The 19,335-nt window shown below is 27.5% G+C and overlaps 2 protein-coding genes across 2 annotated transcripts; both read left to right on the top strand.

The window, feature by feature from the left end:
- The first annotated feature begins 5,103 nt into the window (after positions 1 to 5,103).
- On the top strand, positions 5,104 to 6,029 carry LOC124943872. The gene is made up of 2 exons (XM_047484328.1): positions 5,104 to 5,476; positions 5,557 to 6,029. The coding sequence occupies exons 1-2, from the start codon at positions 5,104 to 5,106 to the stop codon at positions 6,027 to 6,029; spliced, it is 846 nt and encodes a 281-aa protein (XP_047340284.1).
- Positions 6,030 to 16,871: 10,842 nt separating this feature from the next.
- LOC124943871 lies at positions 16,872 to 17,802 on the top strand. Its single transcript, XM_047484327.1, has 2 exons — positions 16,872 to 17,244; positions 17,330 to 17,802. The coding sequence occupies exons 1-2, from the start codon at positions 16,872 to 16,874 to the stop codon at positions 17,800 to 17,802; spliced, it is 846 nt and encodes a 281-aa protein (XP_047340283.1).
- The last annotated feature ends 1,533 nt before the right edge of the window (positions 17,803 to 19,335 follow it).

The raw sequence follows: 19,335 nt of genomic DNA, 5'->3' as shown, positions 1-19,335 counted from the left end.
CAATCCAACAAAAGTTTGGACTTAATTGTTTTTTGTATTTATGTAGTCAGAAATAAAACAAAGACCTCTTCTATGTCGAGAAAGCTAAAGCCACGAGAATCATGGAGATTCAATTGAAACGCCTAAAAGAACGTGAGGTAATTACTTTTTATCGTATAATGATTATCATTTAATGATCGTCATGATTCCATCTTTATTATCTTCTTTTTATATAATTTACAATTTTATCTTCATTATCTTCTTTTTATATAATTTAGAACTAGTTATAATGCTTATCCTTTAATGACTGTCAGCTATGTTATAATTGTTATCCTTTAATGACTGTCATGATGCCATCTTTATTATCTTGTTTTTCTATATTTTAGAATTGGTTAGGGAACATTCTGTTCAACTGTGCACATCATGATGGTTAAATTTTGTAGGATGACATATATATGATATAATTATTTTACAAATTATATATATATGACATAATTATTATATGTAATATCATGTTGAATATAGTTGAATTTAGATAAATTTGATATAGTAAGGTAAAGTTGCATATAAAGATGATATCATCCAAAATTAGGTAATATTATATGACAAATATGATATAGTTGAATTTAGAATAGCTTAGATATAGTTGATCAATACTTGAATTTAGAATTTGTATGGGTTTAATTTTTTTGTCAACCAATTTGTTTGTTTATGATTATCAAATGTTGTTGGAGAATACACCATGATGTATAAGTAGGGGCTGCAAATGATGTAAGAAAATACAATAAATAATGGGTTTCAATAGATTGAATACGATGTTGATAATGATTATAGATTATTTTTTAAAATGTGCACATATGTTGCTGAAATGCGGATCTACCATGCCATTGATGATCTTTTTGAACTATGTCAATGAATGGTTGTAGTAATTTTTATTATTTTATGGACAAGGTTTGAGAAACTGTATTGGAAAGTTTGAATTGAAATTGTGTTTATGATGTTTGAATTGAATAATGTTTTGTTAAAAATTAATGTATTGTTAATTAGTATACATCGATATTTGATTGTATATATATATATATATTTTTGTTTGAATAGGAAACAATTTCAAATTGATGTTTAGTGATAGTTTCGTATAAAATGAAGAAAATTGCAAATGATTTTGGAAATGTTAAAAACATTATTATTGCAAAACCAAGTGCGGATACATTTGTATATGTTAATGCAAACTAATTGTATATATACATATTATCGAAGATATTGAAGAAATGATTGCACAAACTACCGCAAATTTTATTGCATCATTTTCAAATATTCAGTACTTGAATATAATTTAGATTGAGTATTTTAAAATCGAGAGTGCGTATAAATTTGTATTTGTTAATGTACATTAATCGTGTATATATTATTGAAGATAATGAAGAAATAATTGCATAAACTAACGCAAATTGTATTATATCATTTTCAAATATCAAGAATTTGAATATAATTCAGATTGAATATTGCAAACCCAAGTATTGAATATTGCAAACCCAAATGCGGATATATTTGCAAACGTTAATGCAAACTAATTTATATATATATATATATATATATATATATATATATATATATATATATATATATATATAGATATTGATGTAATTATTGCATAAACACTGAGGCTTCATATAAATATTACCGTCAATGTTGATGCAAAACTTTTTAAACAAATGTTAGTTACAGTTTTACCTAATAAGAGATTTTTTTACAGTATTTAAACCTTTAGGTTTAGTGCAAATTTTACTTGAATCAATATTATACTCGATGTTGCAAATTTGTAATTGGTCGATTTACAATATATTTAGTATAATTGTAGTTTTAGTTGTAAAATTTTAAAATAATGGTAAGATAATGGATAATGACCAGTTTTAAAAGAAATATTGTTATCACTACGTTGTAAATCAACAAATTTTTTTTGTAGTGTAAAATCTAGTAGTAATATGATATGTTAGTGTTAGTTATAATTAAGGAAAAAATTCATTTAGACTTAACGTGTACAACTAGCTCAATTAGAATTATAAACTAATAAAAGTTTATTTAAACGTACATATTATTAAAAATTGATTGATTTAGACTCCGTTAGTAACCATGTTTATTGTTTTTTAAAATTTTAATATTTATTTTTTCTCTCTCATTCTTTTTTTATTAATTAATTAATTCATTTATCTCTTTTTATTAATTTTTTATTAATTAATTAATCTATTCATCTCCTTACTATTCTTGTTAAAATTTTAATATTTATTAATTAAATATTAATTTTTTCTCTATCCTTCTTTTTATTTATTAATTAATTAATAAATTTATCTCTTTTTACTATTTCTTTTATTCTTTTATTTATTAATTAATTTATTTATTTATATCTTTTTTACTATTCCTTCTTTTTTTTATTTGATTATCTTTTTTATTATTTGGTTTCTTTTTATATCAACATAAATTATTTTAAAATTAGTTGATCTCTTTTAGGGATTAATACTTGAATATTATAATGTATAAAGTAGTTCAATGTTTGAATACTTTAATATTTTCATATTTTGCTCAAGTATTTTTTTTAAAAAGTTTTATTTACGGCGCAAACTATTCTTCCACAAGTTGAACATAGATTCTATATTCGTCATATTTATGCAAATTGGAATAAAAATTACAAGACGGACAAATAAATATATTGTTATATAAACTAACTAATTAAATATTATATTAAATATTGAACTATTTTATACATTACAAGATTCAAGTATTAGTCCTTAAAAGAGACCAAATAATTTTAAAATAATCAATGTTGGTATAGTAAGAAGTAAAATAATAATAAAAAATAATCAAATAATAAAAGAAAAAATAATAAAAGGAGATAAATGACTTAATTAATTAATAATAAAAAAGAAGAGAAAATATAAATATTAAATTTAAAAAAAAATTAATCATGATTACTAATATAGGCTTTATGAGTCAATTTTTAATAGTACGTATATTTAAATAAACTTTTATTAGTTATATAAACTAACTAATTAAATATTATATTAAATATTGAACTACTTTATACATTACAAGATTCAAGTATTAGTCCTTAAAAGAGACCAAATAATTTTAAAATAATCAATGTTGGTATAGTAAGAAGTAAAATAATAATAAAAAATAATCAAATAATAAAAGAAAAAATAATAAAAAGAGATAAATGACTTAATTAATTAATAATAAAAAAGAAGAGAAAATATAAATATTAAATTTTAAAAAAAAATTAATCATGATTACTAATAGAGACTTTATGAATTAATTTTTAATAGTACGTATATTTAAATAAACTTTTATTAGTTTATAAAAAACTGAGCTATTTGTATAGGTACATATTTCTATATAAACTTTTTTCCTATAACTAAAGCATAATTAAACTACTGATATTTATTGATTCTTATTTTATAAGAATATTTGTTCTCTAATGCGGTATTTATTATTATTATTTAAAAAAAATGAATAATTTAAGAAGTAGTTACTTAGTCATCCCACTAATCAGTCATCCCAATAATTGACCAAATGAGAAGATGGTAAATAATTATTTCTGATTTTGTGCCCACTAATCACTCATCCCACTAATTGACCAAATGAGAAGATGGTAAATAATTATTTTGATTTTGTGCTTAGATGCATCCTATATTTATATTTGGGTGAGTTTGAAAAAAATTTAGAATGATTTAAAGAAATACGAGAAAATTTTTGAATAAAATTATTAGGATTTGGATCCCTAAATTTGATCTACTTGAAACGATTTGTAAAAATGCAAGAAATAAAAACATAAGAATACACAGATTTATAGTGGTTCACGCAAATGAGCTACGTCCACTTCAGCCGCCGCTAGATTTCACTATAAAAAAGAAAAATAAATACATTGTTTTTTGTCTCACACTTTATCTCTCTAAAATTATGTTTTATCAATGTAAACCCTTAATAATAATATATTTATAGGGTAAATATTTATGTAATAAGACTTAAACAACTCTTGGTAATTCAAACACAAATACAAACCCAATAAGCTCTAATTAATTATTATATAATTTATTAGAAGGGTAAGCTTTAAAACTCAACAAAAACGATTGAACAAAAATAAATTTTATAATTTTTTTTAATAATTAGATAAACAAATAATGAATTATATTGAAATTTTAAAAAAAATTAAAAGTTAATGTCACATTTCTACCTTAAAAAAAATAGGGATGGACTTCATCCCACCGATCCTCTACCTACATCCGTCCCTACCGTTAGAGGAGAAAACACAAAAACATATGTTCAAAGATGGCAACTCATAACAATGAGAAACATTGTTCATAATGTGTCTTAATGGGAGACTAATTATGTTGAAATTATCAAAGAAAAAAAATGGTCATAAAATTGCATGTAGAAAGATAAATATACAAATTACACCACACTTAGAAAGGATAATACACGAGTCTACTTAGACGAGAAGTTAAATTCCCAAATTTACTAGTATGTAGTTAATTTAAACGTTTTTATTTTAATATATTTTGTATTTTAAATTAAATTTATATATATATATATAATATTTTAACATTAAAAATTATTTATTAAAATTAGTTAAATAAATTTTAAGTGAACCTTGGTATATATATACTTTTTTATTTATTGTTTAGATCTAAGAAAGTTAATCAAATATAATTAATGAATTAAATAATATAATTTTTAGTATTTTAATAATCAATTAAGAATCTATAATTAAATAATTCCTTTTAATAAAAAAAAAAGAACTAACTAAGATATGCAATTAGATGATTCATTATTTGGTATTCATATGGTTACCATATTTTCCTATCTTCATTAAATGAGTGGATTAAGATAACAAACAATTAATTTTGGCTTAATATATATATATATATATATATATATATATATATATATATATATATATATATATATATATATATATATATATATATATATATATATATATATATATATATATATATATATATATATATATATATATATATATATATATATATATATATATATATATATATATATATATGTAATGACAGATACCATTACATTCAAGGAAAATAAGAAGATAAAGAAGTCATGAAAGTGTTTCGAAATCATCTTAACTATGTCCATAAGCTATCCACATTCCTCACAAAACCACCCGTCTATGTTTCTCTCCTTTTCTTATTCGCCTACGCCGGTTATCTCTTTCCCTCGTCCAAAACCTATGTCTTGAAAGAGGATCACTTTTGTTTTGATACGATCGTTTGCGCCAAACCCGAACCTGCCCATGTCGTGCGAAACAATCTCATCGATGCATTCTTCAATGGTGTGTCTCCATACTTAAATTTTCCTCCAAAACATGTGGCCAATCTTTTAACTCCGGCAAAAATCAATGGATGGGATTCAAACAATGTTGTTTTTGGTAACCTCATGAGGAAGTACCGGCCTAAGATCATCATTGAGATTGGTAATTTTAGATATATATAAATAATTATCATTTGATGTTTTTGAGATGATCACTCTAATAATTACTTACATATCTAATAGGTACGTTCTTAGGCATGTCTGCGATACACATGGCAGAGCTATCTAAAGAATTGGGCTTAGATTCGCAAATAATTTGCATTGATAATTTTAGGGCATGGCCGGGATTGGATATACCAATGATAAACGGCGATGTATTGTTGATGTATCAATTTATTCAAAATTTGGTTTATAAGAATGTGACAGATTCAGTGGTTTATCTTCCTTACTCGGCGACAATAGCACTGGATAAAATGTGTACAATGGGAATATATGGAGATATGATTGAGGTTGATGCGGCTCATGATTTTCATTCAGCTTGGAGTGATATTAATCGGGCTTATAAGGTTTTGGCACGCAACGGTGTGATTTTTGGGCATGATTACTTCAATGGGGAAGATCATTTTGGTGTAAGAAGGGCTGTCGATTTGTTTGCCCGAGTTAAGGGTCTTCGTGTTGGAATTGATGGTAAGCATTGGGTCCTCCATCCTAGTTAATTCATGAAATTTAATTTGTCGAAATGTTATTTAATAATGTTTCAAACAATTTCTATTGATGGAATGATTATTATCTTGTGGTCGACTTTTTACATCGTCACCAGGCCTCTATTTCTTGGTTTTATTAAACTCCTTACAAGTGTTGTTTCTATTTACTTTAGAAATTAAAATCAGGTTCAGAAGTTTTGAAAGGCTAGCCTTAGATTCAATCTTTGGAAGATCCAGGCACACCGTTACGAACAAAGGGAGGCAGATAAAAGCTTAAAAAGAAAAGGGTTGGACTTATGACTGAACACAAAAATAAGAAAAATGTTGAAGGTTTTTCATTATCCTCTGGATCCTGGCTAGAATCAGGCTTCTTTTGAAAAAAATGTAAGAAATTCTTCGATCTAATAAGGAATTCACCATAGCACCTAAGTCACCCTTGTATGGTAGGAATGAATTAGATCAAGGAGGAGTGAATAGAGGAAAAAAAGGCTATAAGCGAACCGGATTCTCGAGCATGACTTTTGTGTACCACTAGTGCCACGAAGGCTTTTGGTGGTCTTATTGGCGCATACCGCAGACCCATTCCTATTCTCGAACCCTCTAACCAATGAGTTTAAATAGATCAACAGTAATATGAACCCCCTACGGGCGGTCGTCCAACCTCGTCAAGATCCGGTAAACAGGGTAGCCCATGGTACGCTTAGGTCTGGATTGAATTCTTTTATCCTAGTAGTGAACATTTTACTCGTTTTCATGGTCATTGATATTTTTCCTTTGAATTACTCATATATATATCATATGAATTCTATTTCGAATTGAAAACTATTATAGGAGAAGTTCGCGCTCAAAACTACGGAGACACGAGTCAAGTCCTAGTCATTGCGGTTCGTTTCCCGACTTCGCTTGTGCTATTTGCATTTTTGATTAGTTCCATCCATCCCCTCCCGCGCTTTTGTACATTTGTTCTGTTCGCTCGCATTTTCTGTATTCAAAGGGTGCCCAAAGAAATACCGCTATCACTCTTTTACGACCCTTATTCTGACTTTTATTGTCTCTTTTGTCTATTTATTAATATGGCACAAATTATTTACAATCTGGCACAAAGAGCCACTAGGTTGGCTCTGTTTCGCTTTCGAGTCGTTGGAATCAAGCTCTAGATGGACTGAAAGTTCATTCGAGATCGATGTGCCTACTGTTCACTTCACTCATGTTTAGTTCCGATTTGAGGAATGGCCTTCCCATGATTTAGGAGTTTTCAAAGCCGTATTATAAAAAAATGAGATGGAAACTTATTTTTTTTAGAGTGTAGCCAAGCCAAGACTCGAGTAGGCATCCAAGCCGGTCTTTTACTTTTATTATTGATAACAAAGAGGGAAAGCATCATCCCAATTAGACTGTCGCTAAACAAAAGCAATGATTTTTCACATTCAAACGTGAAAGAGAGTGGGACTTGAGCAATCAAAGCTACCCCTCAATGCTGTGACTACGAACAGATGATAGAAAATGATTTTTCCCTACTTGAATCAATAACCTATTTTAGAAATAAGAACTCATTCTATCACTATTTTAAATAGTATTTTAGAATTAACTATATATCCATTAAAATTCCTCCCTTGCTTCATACTCGTTGTAATCACTAGTAGTAATGTAGTTTCCAGATTGGGGATCCTCAAAATAAAGGTTATTTTACACTCCAATCCCATCCCTTGGAAAGAAAAAGGTAGCACCGAAGAAAGGGAAAGGCGAGATGGTGGTTTTTGTTGTTCTCGCGAAGAGAAGATCATTAGCTTGGCGAATGAAACAGATTAACCTCTTTTTGGCTTCAGCCAATCACTTTTTCTCCTTGTTCAATCTTTCTAAAAAAAGTGATATGAGAACGTATTTTCTTATCTCCTTTCAAGCGAGTGTGAACGCATCCTATTTATTTTTAGCCTCCTTCTGTGTCTGCGAGCAAGGGAAAACTAAGACCTTTTTAGCCAGTCCCCTTCCAAGTCGTTGGGTAGGAGGTCTTTCCCTAGGGGGGTCTGGGCTAACGAGAAGATTCCATGTTCAGGGCTTCTCACGTGGGTAAGGAAAATCTTAAGTTTCATTGCCAGTGAGTGTGGGAGCTAACAAGCTAACAATCCTAGAGCTATCATTTTTGAGGAATCTACTTAATAGCGAGCATAAAAGCGTTGAGTCCTTTTCGTTGAGGATTATGTGCCCAAGAAAAGGTAAGCAGGAATAGCTTTCGGTCTAGCGAGCCTATCTTTCCTTCCAGTCAGTCTAAGATTCAATGGAAGTATAAGCATTTATGGATTCCTTCTGTCTTTGATTCGGTTTCAGATCTAGTTTAAATGAGAATTGCTTTTGGGACGGAGGCTTAGGGCATTTGTACCAGCTTCCCTATTTTGTATCCCTAAAAATAATATAAAATAATAATATTCATATTTTAGAGAATCAAAATATAAATTATTCTAATCAGCTTTCTTATCTTTATCCATATATCATTTAAATATTCATTAAAACAACCAATTTTTCAGTCACCTCAACCACTTAATTACTTATTCATATATATTTAAATATTTATTGTTAGCCATGAAAGAGAAAATATATTATTTTATTATTTAGGGTTGCTACAATAATCCCTAAATATAAGGATTCACTGTTCATCATCCCTAAAAAATTATAAGGATAGGGAATTTGATAAATTATTTTTTTACAACTTTTATGTTATTTATCTTTATAATAGAGATAGAACACATTTTAAGGATTCTGCTACAAATGCCCTTACAACTAGAATATTTTACTTTTAATACTCTATTAGACGGCTCGAGAGACACCGTGGTATTATAACTGATTATCATTGTGCTCTTGTTAAGTCAATTAGATTATTAGTATCTTAATAAAACCCATCAGTCAGTATTCCTGTTAGAGTGAGATAGAAGGAGACATAGAAAGTAGAAGTGGAACGTGCAGAACCACATATTAGATCACTCTAGTGTAGCACGAAGTTGCTGTTGCCGCCGAGCCTTGTTGTGTTGCATTTTGTGTTATATAGCTTCAGTCTGCGTTTTTCGGATAGTCACGACTGGAGGGAACTTTCTAACAATAATATTAGCTTTCCTTAATCCAGAGAACATGAGTTACAATAACATGATGCCTACAAAGGGGGATTCCGGCGCATCAGGCTCAGAGGCGAAGGGGCTATTGTGTAAAGTTTAACCGTACAAATACAAATGACAGTTGGATAGAGAAGAAATGCCCTACATAGGAATTCTTTCCTGCGCTTGAATGGATTAATTCCCTCCTCTTTTAAGGTGAAGAAAAATAAGTGTGAGTGGAATTGCTTGAATGGATTAATTCCCTCCTCTTTTAAGGTGAAGAAAAATAAGTGTGAGTGGAAATAATTTTAAGGTTATTGAATAATTAAAGTTTTAAAAATGAGGCTTTATAAACAACTTCATAATTTACCATTTCGTCGAATCTAAAAGAGAGATTGAGATATTTAATGAGAAGTGTGTCTTAGAACTTCTTTAATTTTTTTCAATTTTAATATCCTCAAGAGCCACCTAATTTATAAAAGTTAAAAAATTAAGAGAAATGAGTTCGACATTTGATTACGTGTGAGAAATAGTTTCTAGACATTATATACCACAACGCCTTAAGGTCTTTACTAATTAATTTTCGCCATTTTTAAAATTCCTTACGCTTTACAATGTTTAAATATTTATATGATACCATAATATCACATAAGTCACAAACAAAATGAAATTTAAAACTAGACAAAAACCAAATATAAAAATAAGCACAAGGACCGTGGTTAGCTTCCACAGTCGCAAAACCTGATTTTTGACCGAGGTATGAACCCAGTCCGGTCCTAGGTGAAGAAAATGAGCCAGCCTTGATCGCGGTTGAAGAATGTACACCAGCCTTGGTCGCATCCTACAACAAACGTTGGTCATCGGTCCCCATCATGCAACATCATCGGTCCCTAGTCAACATCAACGATCCTCGGGTGCAGTAAACAACGATCCTCGGGTGCAGCAAACAACGGTCTTCGATACTCAACAACATCAAGCATTAGTCCTGGGCGTGCAACAATTCCTATCAGGTGCAAAAATACTAACATCGGTCTTCAACAATATCAGTAGGTGAAGAAACTCTCGGTCGCAGGTCTGCAGCAACTTCTATTGGGTTGAGGATGCAACTCCTTTAGCTCCTGATCGGGTGCTGAATCGTTGGTCGGGTGCTAAGAAGCAGGTGCAAATTATTCGGACCTAGTGTGTAGCGGCTTCCATTGGTCATATGTCTGAAATAGGTTCTGTCTTTTATTGGGTGCATAAATTAGGGTCCTAACCTTCAGTAGTAGGTGTAGATCATCGGTCCTAGGTCTTCTATCAGGTGCAAAAACGAGACTAGCAATAGGTCCATTATCTAGGTCCTAGATGAGAATCGGGTCTCCATCGGGTCTAGAAACATAGCCCTAAGAGGCTAACCTAAGGGTGTAGAAAACAACAAAAATCAAAAAATATATATCGGTCTAATGTGCAAGTTAAACTTAACATAGGGTTTCCATTGCTCAGTCAAATGGAAACCTACAGCAGCAACCCTTGGGAACTTCTCATTTGGTCGGAAGTGATAAGAAAATTAGCCCATGGCTAAGTCCTCTGCGTCGGGTGAAGAATCTGAAGCAGGAAGATGCACCTTCTCGGTCCTAAGCGTCAGTATGGGAGCAGATGGATTTATGGGTCAGGTGAAGGTTCATGAATGCATCATGGTCCAATTCATCGGTCGTAAGCGTCAGGAAAACTAGTTGAGCGCAAAGTTAGGCTAGTTTTATCGGTCCGTTAGGAAAAGCGACGGTCTTCGCGTGCTGAAGATCTCCTCAATCGGCTGGCATCTGCGCACGCTCCATAGTGCCTGTTTCTCGGTTGTATGCTCCTCCAGCGCGCTCCAAGGCTCCTTTCTCTGGTCCTATGCGCCGCTACAACATCAAACATGCTGTTCTTCCAATTTTCTGACCTAACTTTAACTAATTAGTTGGCGATCTAAATGTATCCCAACTTGCATCAAATTTTGCAAAAACTTTGTTAACACATAAATAATCATTTACTTAATATAAAATCCTAAGTCTAACCTTCGTAAAAAAAAAAAAAAAAAAAGCAAAAAAATAATAATTACAGATGATCCCATCTGCAAATTCAATGAGTATTATTTTGGCATCATCATAATCATAATTATTTTTTAAAATTTGAAAAAAAAAGTAAAAATAATTTTATTTTTCATTTAATATGAAAATGTGACTGAAATTAGAAACTTTTTTTAAGTGAAAAAAAAGATTAAAAAATGAGTATTTTTTGATAATTTTTTAGATTAAGTTAAATAAATCTTTTATTAATTTATTCTAACTAAAGTTTTAATTTTTGACAAAATAAAATATTTGTTTTGAGCAAATAAATTCATTATTTGGATTTTGTTGGCTAATTTTCAAAATCAACATGAAATAATTATAATGAAAATTAAATTATCTTTTGTTGTGAAGAGAGTAAACCTAGGAAATGTGAATAGTTGACTATGTACACCTTTGTTGTAAATGTTGAGTCAATTTTTTTTTGGTTTGACTACAACATTTACTTATTCTAAAACAAGTTATATAAAAATATACACTCAAATAAATAAATATTCAAATACCCATCTATTAAGTTTTTTTTAGTGAGAATAGATAAACAACATTAGCATCTTAAGTTCTTCATTTTTTGCATTTGATACTTTCATTCCAATAAACATAAAATGAAGGAAATTTCTATAAAAATTACTAATATGCCACTTTTCATTTATATTCAATAATATTATTTAAATTAAAAATCAAAATATTTTTAATTTTAATTCAACTTTTTATACAGTATATATTTTAACATTAAACTATCATTTACATTTATTTATTTTGTACAAAATTTATTCCACTTTCATCGTAACTAATTAATTATTATTTATTTCATTTTTTTACATTTACATCCAATTATTTATAACAAATTATAAAAAAGAGGAAACTAGAATATTTACAACATCTTTTGATGAATATCCAAAAAGGTAATGAATTTGCAAGATGAATTTGACACTTTTATTTTTAAATAATACAATAATTTCATTATTCTATATTCACACAAATATAATGCAAATCATGACAAGGTTAATAATCTTTTTATATTTCATTTATGCTTGTATATTTAATATGAAAATTAACTTTCACTATTTTTGTTTATATATAATAAGTGTTTGATAATAGTTTTAAAAATATTTTTTATTATAAATTTTAATATATAATTTAAGCCAAATAACTACATTAAATAAAAACAACATTAATTTCGTACATAGGTAGTGGACAAGGGAAACAAATATTAAATAAAAATATTCAATTATAATATATAGTAATATGTTGACCAAAATGTTTTATAGTCTACGATTTCATTAGTGTTGAAATGACACTATAATTGAAATTAAAATTTATTTTATTTGTATTGTTTGTTTGATCAATTAAATGGTGAAATTGAAATTCCACCTTCAATTAAGAATTGCAATTTATTAGATTTTGTATGTTAATACATTTTGAAGAAGCTTTGGTCCATCCGATTAATTGTTATTTACTTGAAATAATAATAATTTACATTAAAAAATTATTAGTTATATATTATATATAATTATGTATAAAATTAATAAATAAATTACACTAAAAATGTAATAGTTATAATACATTTTAAAGTCTTAAAATCAATAACATAGTTTAAATGGAAAAAAAAAATATTATTTACAAAACTAAATGTATTCGATTTAATTCATATATATATATATATATATATATATATATATATATATATATATATAAATAAGTGTGTGATTATTGATGTTTTACTGCCTATAGAAAATAGTCCAAAATTAGTACAAAATAATAACAATTGATTTTTTTTAAATAACTAAAAATAAGAAAATAGATAGAAAAAATTGTAAATTTATAAATCACAATATTAATAATTTTAAATAAGAGATCATGTATCTCTTAGTTTAAAAACGTCAAGAGGGGCATTGTTGCTTCTTATACCAGAATATAAATATTATTATTCATTTTTTTTTAATATAACCATTAAAAGGACATGCCACCAAAATTGGTTAAGTCATAAATGTTTATTGTATTGATATACAACTATATGCTTGTTGTGGGGCCATATTCATAAATAGGCTCCATTTAAAATATAGTGATTACATTTAATTTAAATATAAATATGAATCATAAAAAATAAGTTTTTGTAATGAAATATTATTTAAAATTAGTATAACACTACAAACTAATTTTTACCTTCAAGAATATATTTTCACATCTATATATATAAAAAAAAAATTATCAGTTAAAAAATATTACTACGAATTTGGTAAAAAAAATATAAAAATTAATAATATATAATAGTAAAATAAAATATAATAATTTAGAATAAAATATAATAATTTAGAATAAAATATAGTTTTAGTATGTCCACTTTATTACCAAACACTCCCGAAATATAACAAAATTAATTATTTGAAAGCAACAATGAAAAGTAAAAAATGTTCATTAACAAACATAACATAAAATTTAGTATTAATGAGCTCGATTAAAAAATTTAATGAATTCACCTACCACTTCCACCGTTTTTATAAAATAAAATTTTCATATTGTTATAATAACAACGTTATGGAGTTTTTATCTTTACTTAGATAGTTGTGGTCTATTGAATAGTGGACTCAATTATAATGGTATGTATTATGTTTTTTTTAAATGAACCAAAACATCCTATTTGGTCATTTTATATTAATTTGTAATATGTGTGCGCACATATGACTATAAGTAGAATAATTATTTGAAAGACTTCCACTTTTATATATATATATATATATATATATATATATATATATATATATATATATATATATATATATATATATATATATATATATATATATATATATATATATATATATATATATATATATATATATATATATATATGCAATATGATGACAACATTGGTGTCATGTGTTACCACTACCATGTTATCCTCATCTTGCTTATATAAGAGTGGACTGAGTTATCAAGCAAATTGTTGGCTACACATAAATAAATATATTAATTACCAGTTTTTATTTGGGGTTACTGTCCTCCCTTTTTCTACCTTGGCATTTAGAATGATCCAAGACCCACTTTATAACCGACCTTAACCAAGTAGGTGGTAGAACGCAATAAAGTGTTTCCATTTAAACAAAACATTATGCATGGATAGTTTTCGATAGTTTTCACGTGAGACGTTACTATAATTTGTTCATTAATATCATTTCATATAATTTTTGTTGGGAGAAGTTTTGAGAGTCAAAGATTCCATCTGAGATCTCGTTTTTTGGATGAAGCGTTATTCACGATGGAATTCTTACTGATGATATTTACGTGAGTGAAAAAAGGTTTTATTATGGTGAACAATTGTCGTATGTGTCTTGAGAATGTTGAATCGACAACTCATTTATTTTTGCATTATCAAGAGGTGACTAATATCTGGAGTTTTTGTGGAGTAATATAAGGATTCACTAGGTGATGTCCGAGTCATTGGGTAGTTGCTGAAGTTTTGGATTAATACGACTAATATGACAAACCTATATATTTGAGTTAACATCCAAATTATTTTTTGGTGTACTATTTGGTGTTAGAGAAATGTCGAATTTTAAATGATCGTAATTGTCCGATATATATCATTTATAATGTTATTATTATGATATTTATTTTTAAAAGTTAGTAAAGTCGCTTGAGAGTTAATTATTCGTCTGGAGGACCTACAAACTCAATAACTTATTAGACAACATATATTTTTTTTTCTCATGTTAGGTTTATTGTTGTGTGTTTTAACGATTTCAATATTTTTTTTTTAATTTAATATATCATTGAAAAATAATATTTAATATATTAAATATTTGTGTTATAAAAGATGATAGTTAATAGTTTCAATTGTCATATATATCCCTAGTTGCTATCATGTTCTGTGTTATTCTCTCTTGATTAATTCAATGAATTTTTTCTATTATATTTTGCAAAGTTACAAACTATAATTTATTTATTTTTAAATTAAAGGAAGACTTTTGGAAGTACTAATGGATTAAATTATAATAATTCATGTTAATTATATAGGAATAAGTCAAAAGCATATTCCTATTGAAATTTAGATTTTTTATAGACAAGTTAATTTTAAAAAAATGTTAATAATATAGAATTTTCTAGTGTATGATTTTTTTTAATGTTAAAAGATGGTTTAGTAGCTTGACTTTTGTTCATGATTTTTTCTTTTGTAAAAATATTAAATTAAATGACTTCCCTTTGTATGCTTCCTAAGTATTTATCTATTAATCTATATTTATTTAAATAAATAAAATTTTGCAATATATAGATATATATAATGACAAAAAAAAATACTAACTTTTCCAGGAGTGCTAGCCTTCAATGCACGGTGTTTCGAAAATATGTTTTTTTTTAAAAAAAAATTGGATCACCTTTTCACTTTCTTTTAAAGTTTTTTCTAAAAATTAAAAACAATGTGACGATTTTTTTATTTTTGAAGTAACTTTACGAATGATAAATAGTTTCCACGTTAAAAAGGATTCTCATTATCTCTATGCAAACAGGCAAAGAAGTGGGCAATATCGGTCCCATGATTGAGATACTTTAATTTATGCAATTATAAATATATATGTTAATTTGTTTATTAAAAACAAATTGAAATATATAATAACATTAAAATTATTGATTATAAAATAGTTTAGTACTGTATAATTGGTTGATTGACTTTGAGAGAATCTTAAACTCCAATTATTAAAGAAAAGTTAGTGGTCTTTTCAAAATTTCTTGTTAAGATCTAAGAACCTTATGCCTTATTTGGATTGTGTTATTTTAATAAGTTGAAGAGAAAATAATTAATGATGGTGGATAATTTTAAGAATGGGAAAATATTTTTGGTAATATAATTTAAAGGGTATTGATATATAATAATAAAATAAAAAAAATAAAATTTATAATATAGGGTATTTTAGTATTTTTGATAATTAATTTAGTAATGTAATTAATGAAAAGAGAAAAAAATGATATTTGAGTGCTTTGGATTATTTAAATAATCATACTGAACAAGGCCTTAGTATATACTTTATTATTATTATTTTTTATTATTTTGGTTAAGATCTAAAAGCTTATTTCTTAAAATGAGTGATAAGGAGATAAAATTTGAGAGAAAATGATGTGTCACTATATCACTAGTTAAAAAATGATAAAGGGTGAGGAGAGAGATAAATTTTGTTATTTTTTCGGCTAATAAGATTGCGTCACGTTATTTCATCTCCCAATCATTTCTCATTTCTCATTTCTCATTTCTTAAATATAAAAGTTAATCCAAATATTCATTTTTTTTTAAATTAAAGGAGAACGATATAACCATGTTCCTGTTTAAACTCAAAGTCTTTTGAGATGAAATCGAATTCGTGACATCGTGGTTTCTTAAGTCGACTCTTACTACTGGGCTACTTTAGTGGGGTTCCAAATATTCATCTTGTAATCAATCAATAAAAAAAAAATTAAATAATATAATTAATTAGAAAATTATAATTTAATAATTAATTTTAAATAAACAAAAAGAACTAATTGAGATATATAATTAAATGATTCATTATTAGGTGTATCCATATGGTTTAACATATTTTCCTTATCTTCCTTAAATGTGTGGATTAAGATAATAAGCAATTAATTTTGGCTTACTATATATATGTATTGAAAGAAGCCATTACATTCAAGGAAAATAAGAAGATAAAGAAGTCATGAAAGAAGTTCGAAATCATCTTAACTATGTCCATAAGCTATACACATTCCTCACAAAACCACTCGTCTATGTTTCTCTCCTTTTCTTATTCGCCTACGCCGGTTATATCTTTCCCTCGTCCAAAACCGATGTCGTGAAAGATGATCACTTTCGTTTTGATACGACCGTTTGCGCCAAACCCGAACGTGCCCATGTCGTGCGCAACAATCTCATCGATGAATTCTTCAATGGTGCATCACCATACTTAAACTTCCCTCCAAAACATTTGGCCAATCTTTTAACTCCGGCAAAAATCAATGGTTGGGATTCAAACAATGTGGTTTTTGGTAACCTAATGAGGAAGTATCGACCTAAGATCATCATCGAGATTGGTAAATTTAAATATATATAACTATTTTATGTTTTTGATGTTTCAATCATGTTTGATGATCACTCTAATAATTATTTATTTAACAGGTACATTCTTAGGCATGTCTACAATACACATGACAGAATTATCTAAAGAATTGGGATTAGATTCGCAAATAATTTGCATTGATAACTTTAGAGCATGGCCTGGATTGGATATGCCAATGATAAACGGGGATGTATTGTTGATGTATCAATTTATTCAAAATTTAGTTCATAAGAATGTGACAGATTCGGTGGTTTATCTTCCTTACTCGGCGACAATAGCTTTGGATAAAATGTGTGCGATGGGAATATATGGAGATATGATTGAGGTTGATGCGGCTCATGATTTTCATTCAGCTTGGAGTGATATTAATCGGGCTTATAAGGTTTTGGCACGCAACGGTGTAATTTTTGGGCATGATTATTTCAATGGGGAAGATCATTTTGGTGTAAGAAGGGCTGTTGATTTGTTTGCTCGAGTTAAGGGTCTTCGTGTTGGAACTGACGGTAAGCATTGGGTCATCCATCCTAGCTAATTCATTCCGCAATTTAATTTGTTGATTTGTTATTTAATAATATTTCAAACAGTTTCTGTTGATGCAATGATTATAGTCTTTATCATATTCTATTGATTGTTTTACACTTATTTCTTTCATTCATATTGAGAAGAAAAGTTTATTTGCAACATAATTTTACAAATGAATTTCTATCAAAATTGTATAAATTTACTTAACCAAGCAACAGACGATGAACATATATGTTGTGTTTGAATACACCAAACATTTTTTTTTATCATTATCAATTTCTCGAGGAGTATTATGTAGTCACTCTCAAAACGTCAAAACAAATCTAAATTGACAATTTAAATGTGCTCTAATTGTAATTTCTATGTTTCTCATCTCACTCTAGATTCATAAGAAATATGAATTATGGGGCGATGATTATTCGAGTCTAAAACGATTTTCCGAAGCGAATTTTTTTTAGTGTTACAACCACCCTCGCTATCATGAGAATTCTTAATGCAAACGAGGATGAGAATTAGTGTGAACCTACCCTAAACAAATACCAAATTCAATGAGTATTATTTGGGCATCATCATCATAATCATATTTTTTTAATTGACAACATAAAAATTTTTATTTTTCATTTAATATGAAAATGTAACTGAAATAGATGAAACTTTTTTAAGTGAAATAAAGAAGAAAAAAAAAAGAGTATTTTTTTTTGATAATTTTTTAGATTAAGTTACATAATTTGTTTTATTAATTTTTTCTAACTAAAGTTTTAACTTTGACAAAATAAAATATGTTTTAAGAAAATAAATTCATTATTTTGATTTTGTTGGCTAATTTTTAAAATCAATATGAAACAATATTTATAATAAAAATTAAATTATCATTTGTTGCGGAGAGTGGAGACTTAGTAAACCTAGGAAAGGTGAATAGTTGAAGAAGTGGATGTTCTGTCATTTTTTTTATTCAATATGTTGTACACTTCAAATTATTATGGCAAACATTTACTTATTCAAAAACATGTTAATATATTTATAACTAACTCAAATAAATATATATATATATATATATATATATATATATATATTCAAATACCTATCTATTAATTTTTTTTGTGTGTTTTTGTGTGAGTAGGTGTTACAATTTTTTTTCTCTAGAAAAAAAGTTCTAAAATACTTAAAAAACCATCTTATTCATGGACCTTTCGGTAGCTTTTTAAGCATCGAAAGGTGTCTTGTTTCTCTTTCCACAACTCAAATTTGAGTTGGTGTTGTATTTTGTTCGGTACGACAATTTATTTAGTCGAATCGAATTTGTTATCTCAGGTTTTTATAATCTGAATAATACTTTTAATCTTTAATGGGTCGTATCTTCCAATTGTGTTGGTAGCCATTTTTCGGTACAACAATTTATTTAGTCGAATCAGATCTTCTTCGTTATAGTCGGATCTAGAGTTTTTTTTTTCTTATAAAGAGTTTTTAGAATTTATCTTTCATTTGAAGATCCTTATAGGTATCTTATAATATTTTTTATTGGTTTTTCGTTATTTTAACCATA

The sequence above is a fragment of the Impatiens glandulifera genome, chromosome 6, assembly GCF_907164915.1.
Source record: "Impatiens glandulifera chromosome 6, dImpGla2.1, whole genome shotgun sequence".
In the NCBI taxonomy this organism is placed as follows: Eukaryota; Viridiplantae; Streptophyta; class Magnoliopsida; order Ericales; family Balsaminaceae; genus Impatiens; species Impatiens glandulifera.
The sequence above is the reverse complement of the archived record's forward strand: the minus strand, read 5'-3'. Positions and strand labels throughout refer to the sequence as shown.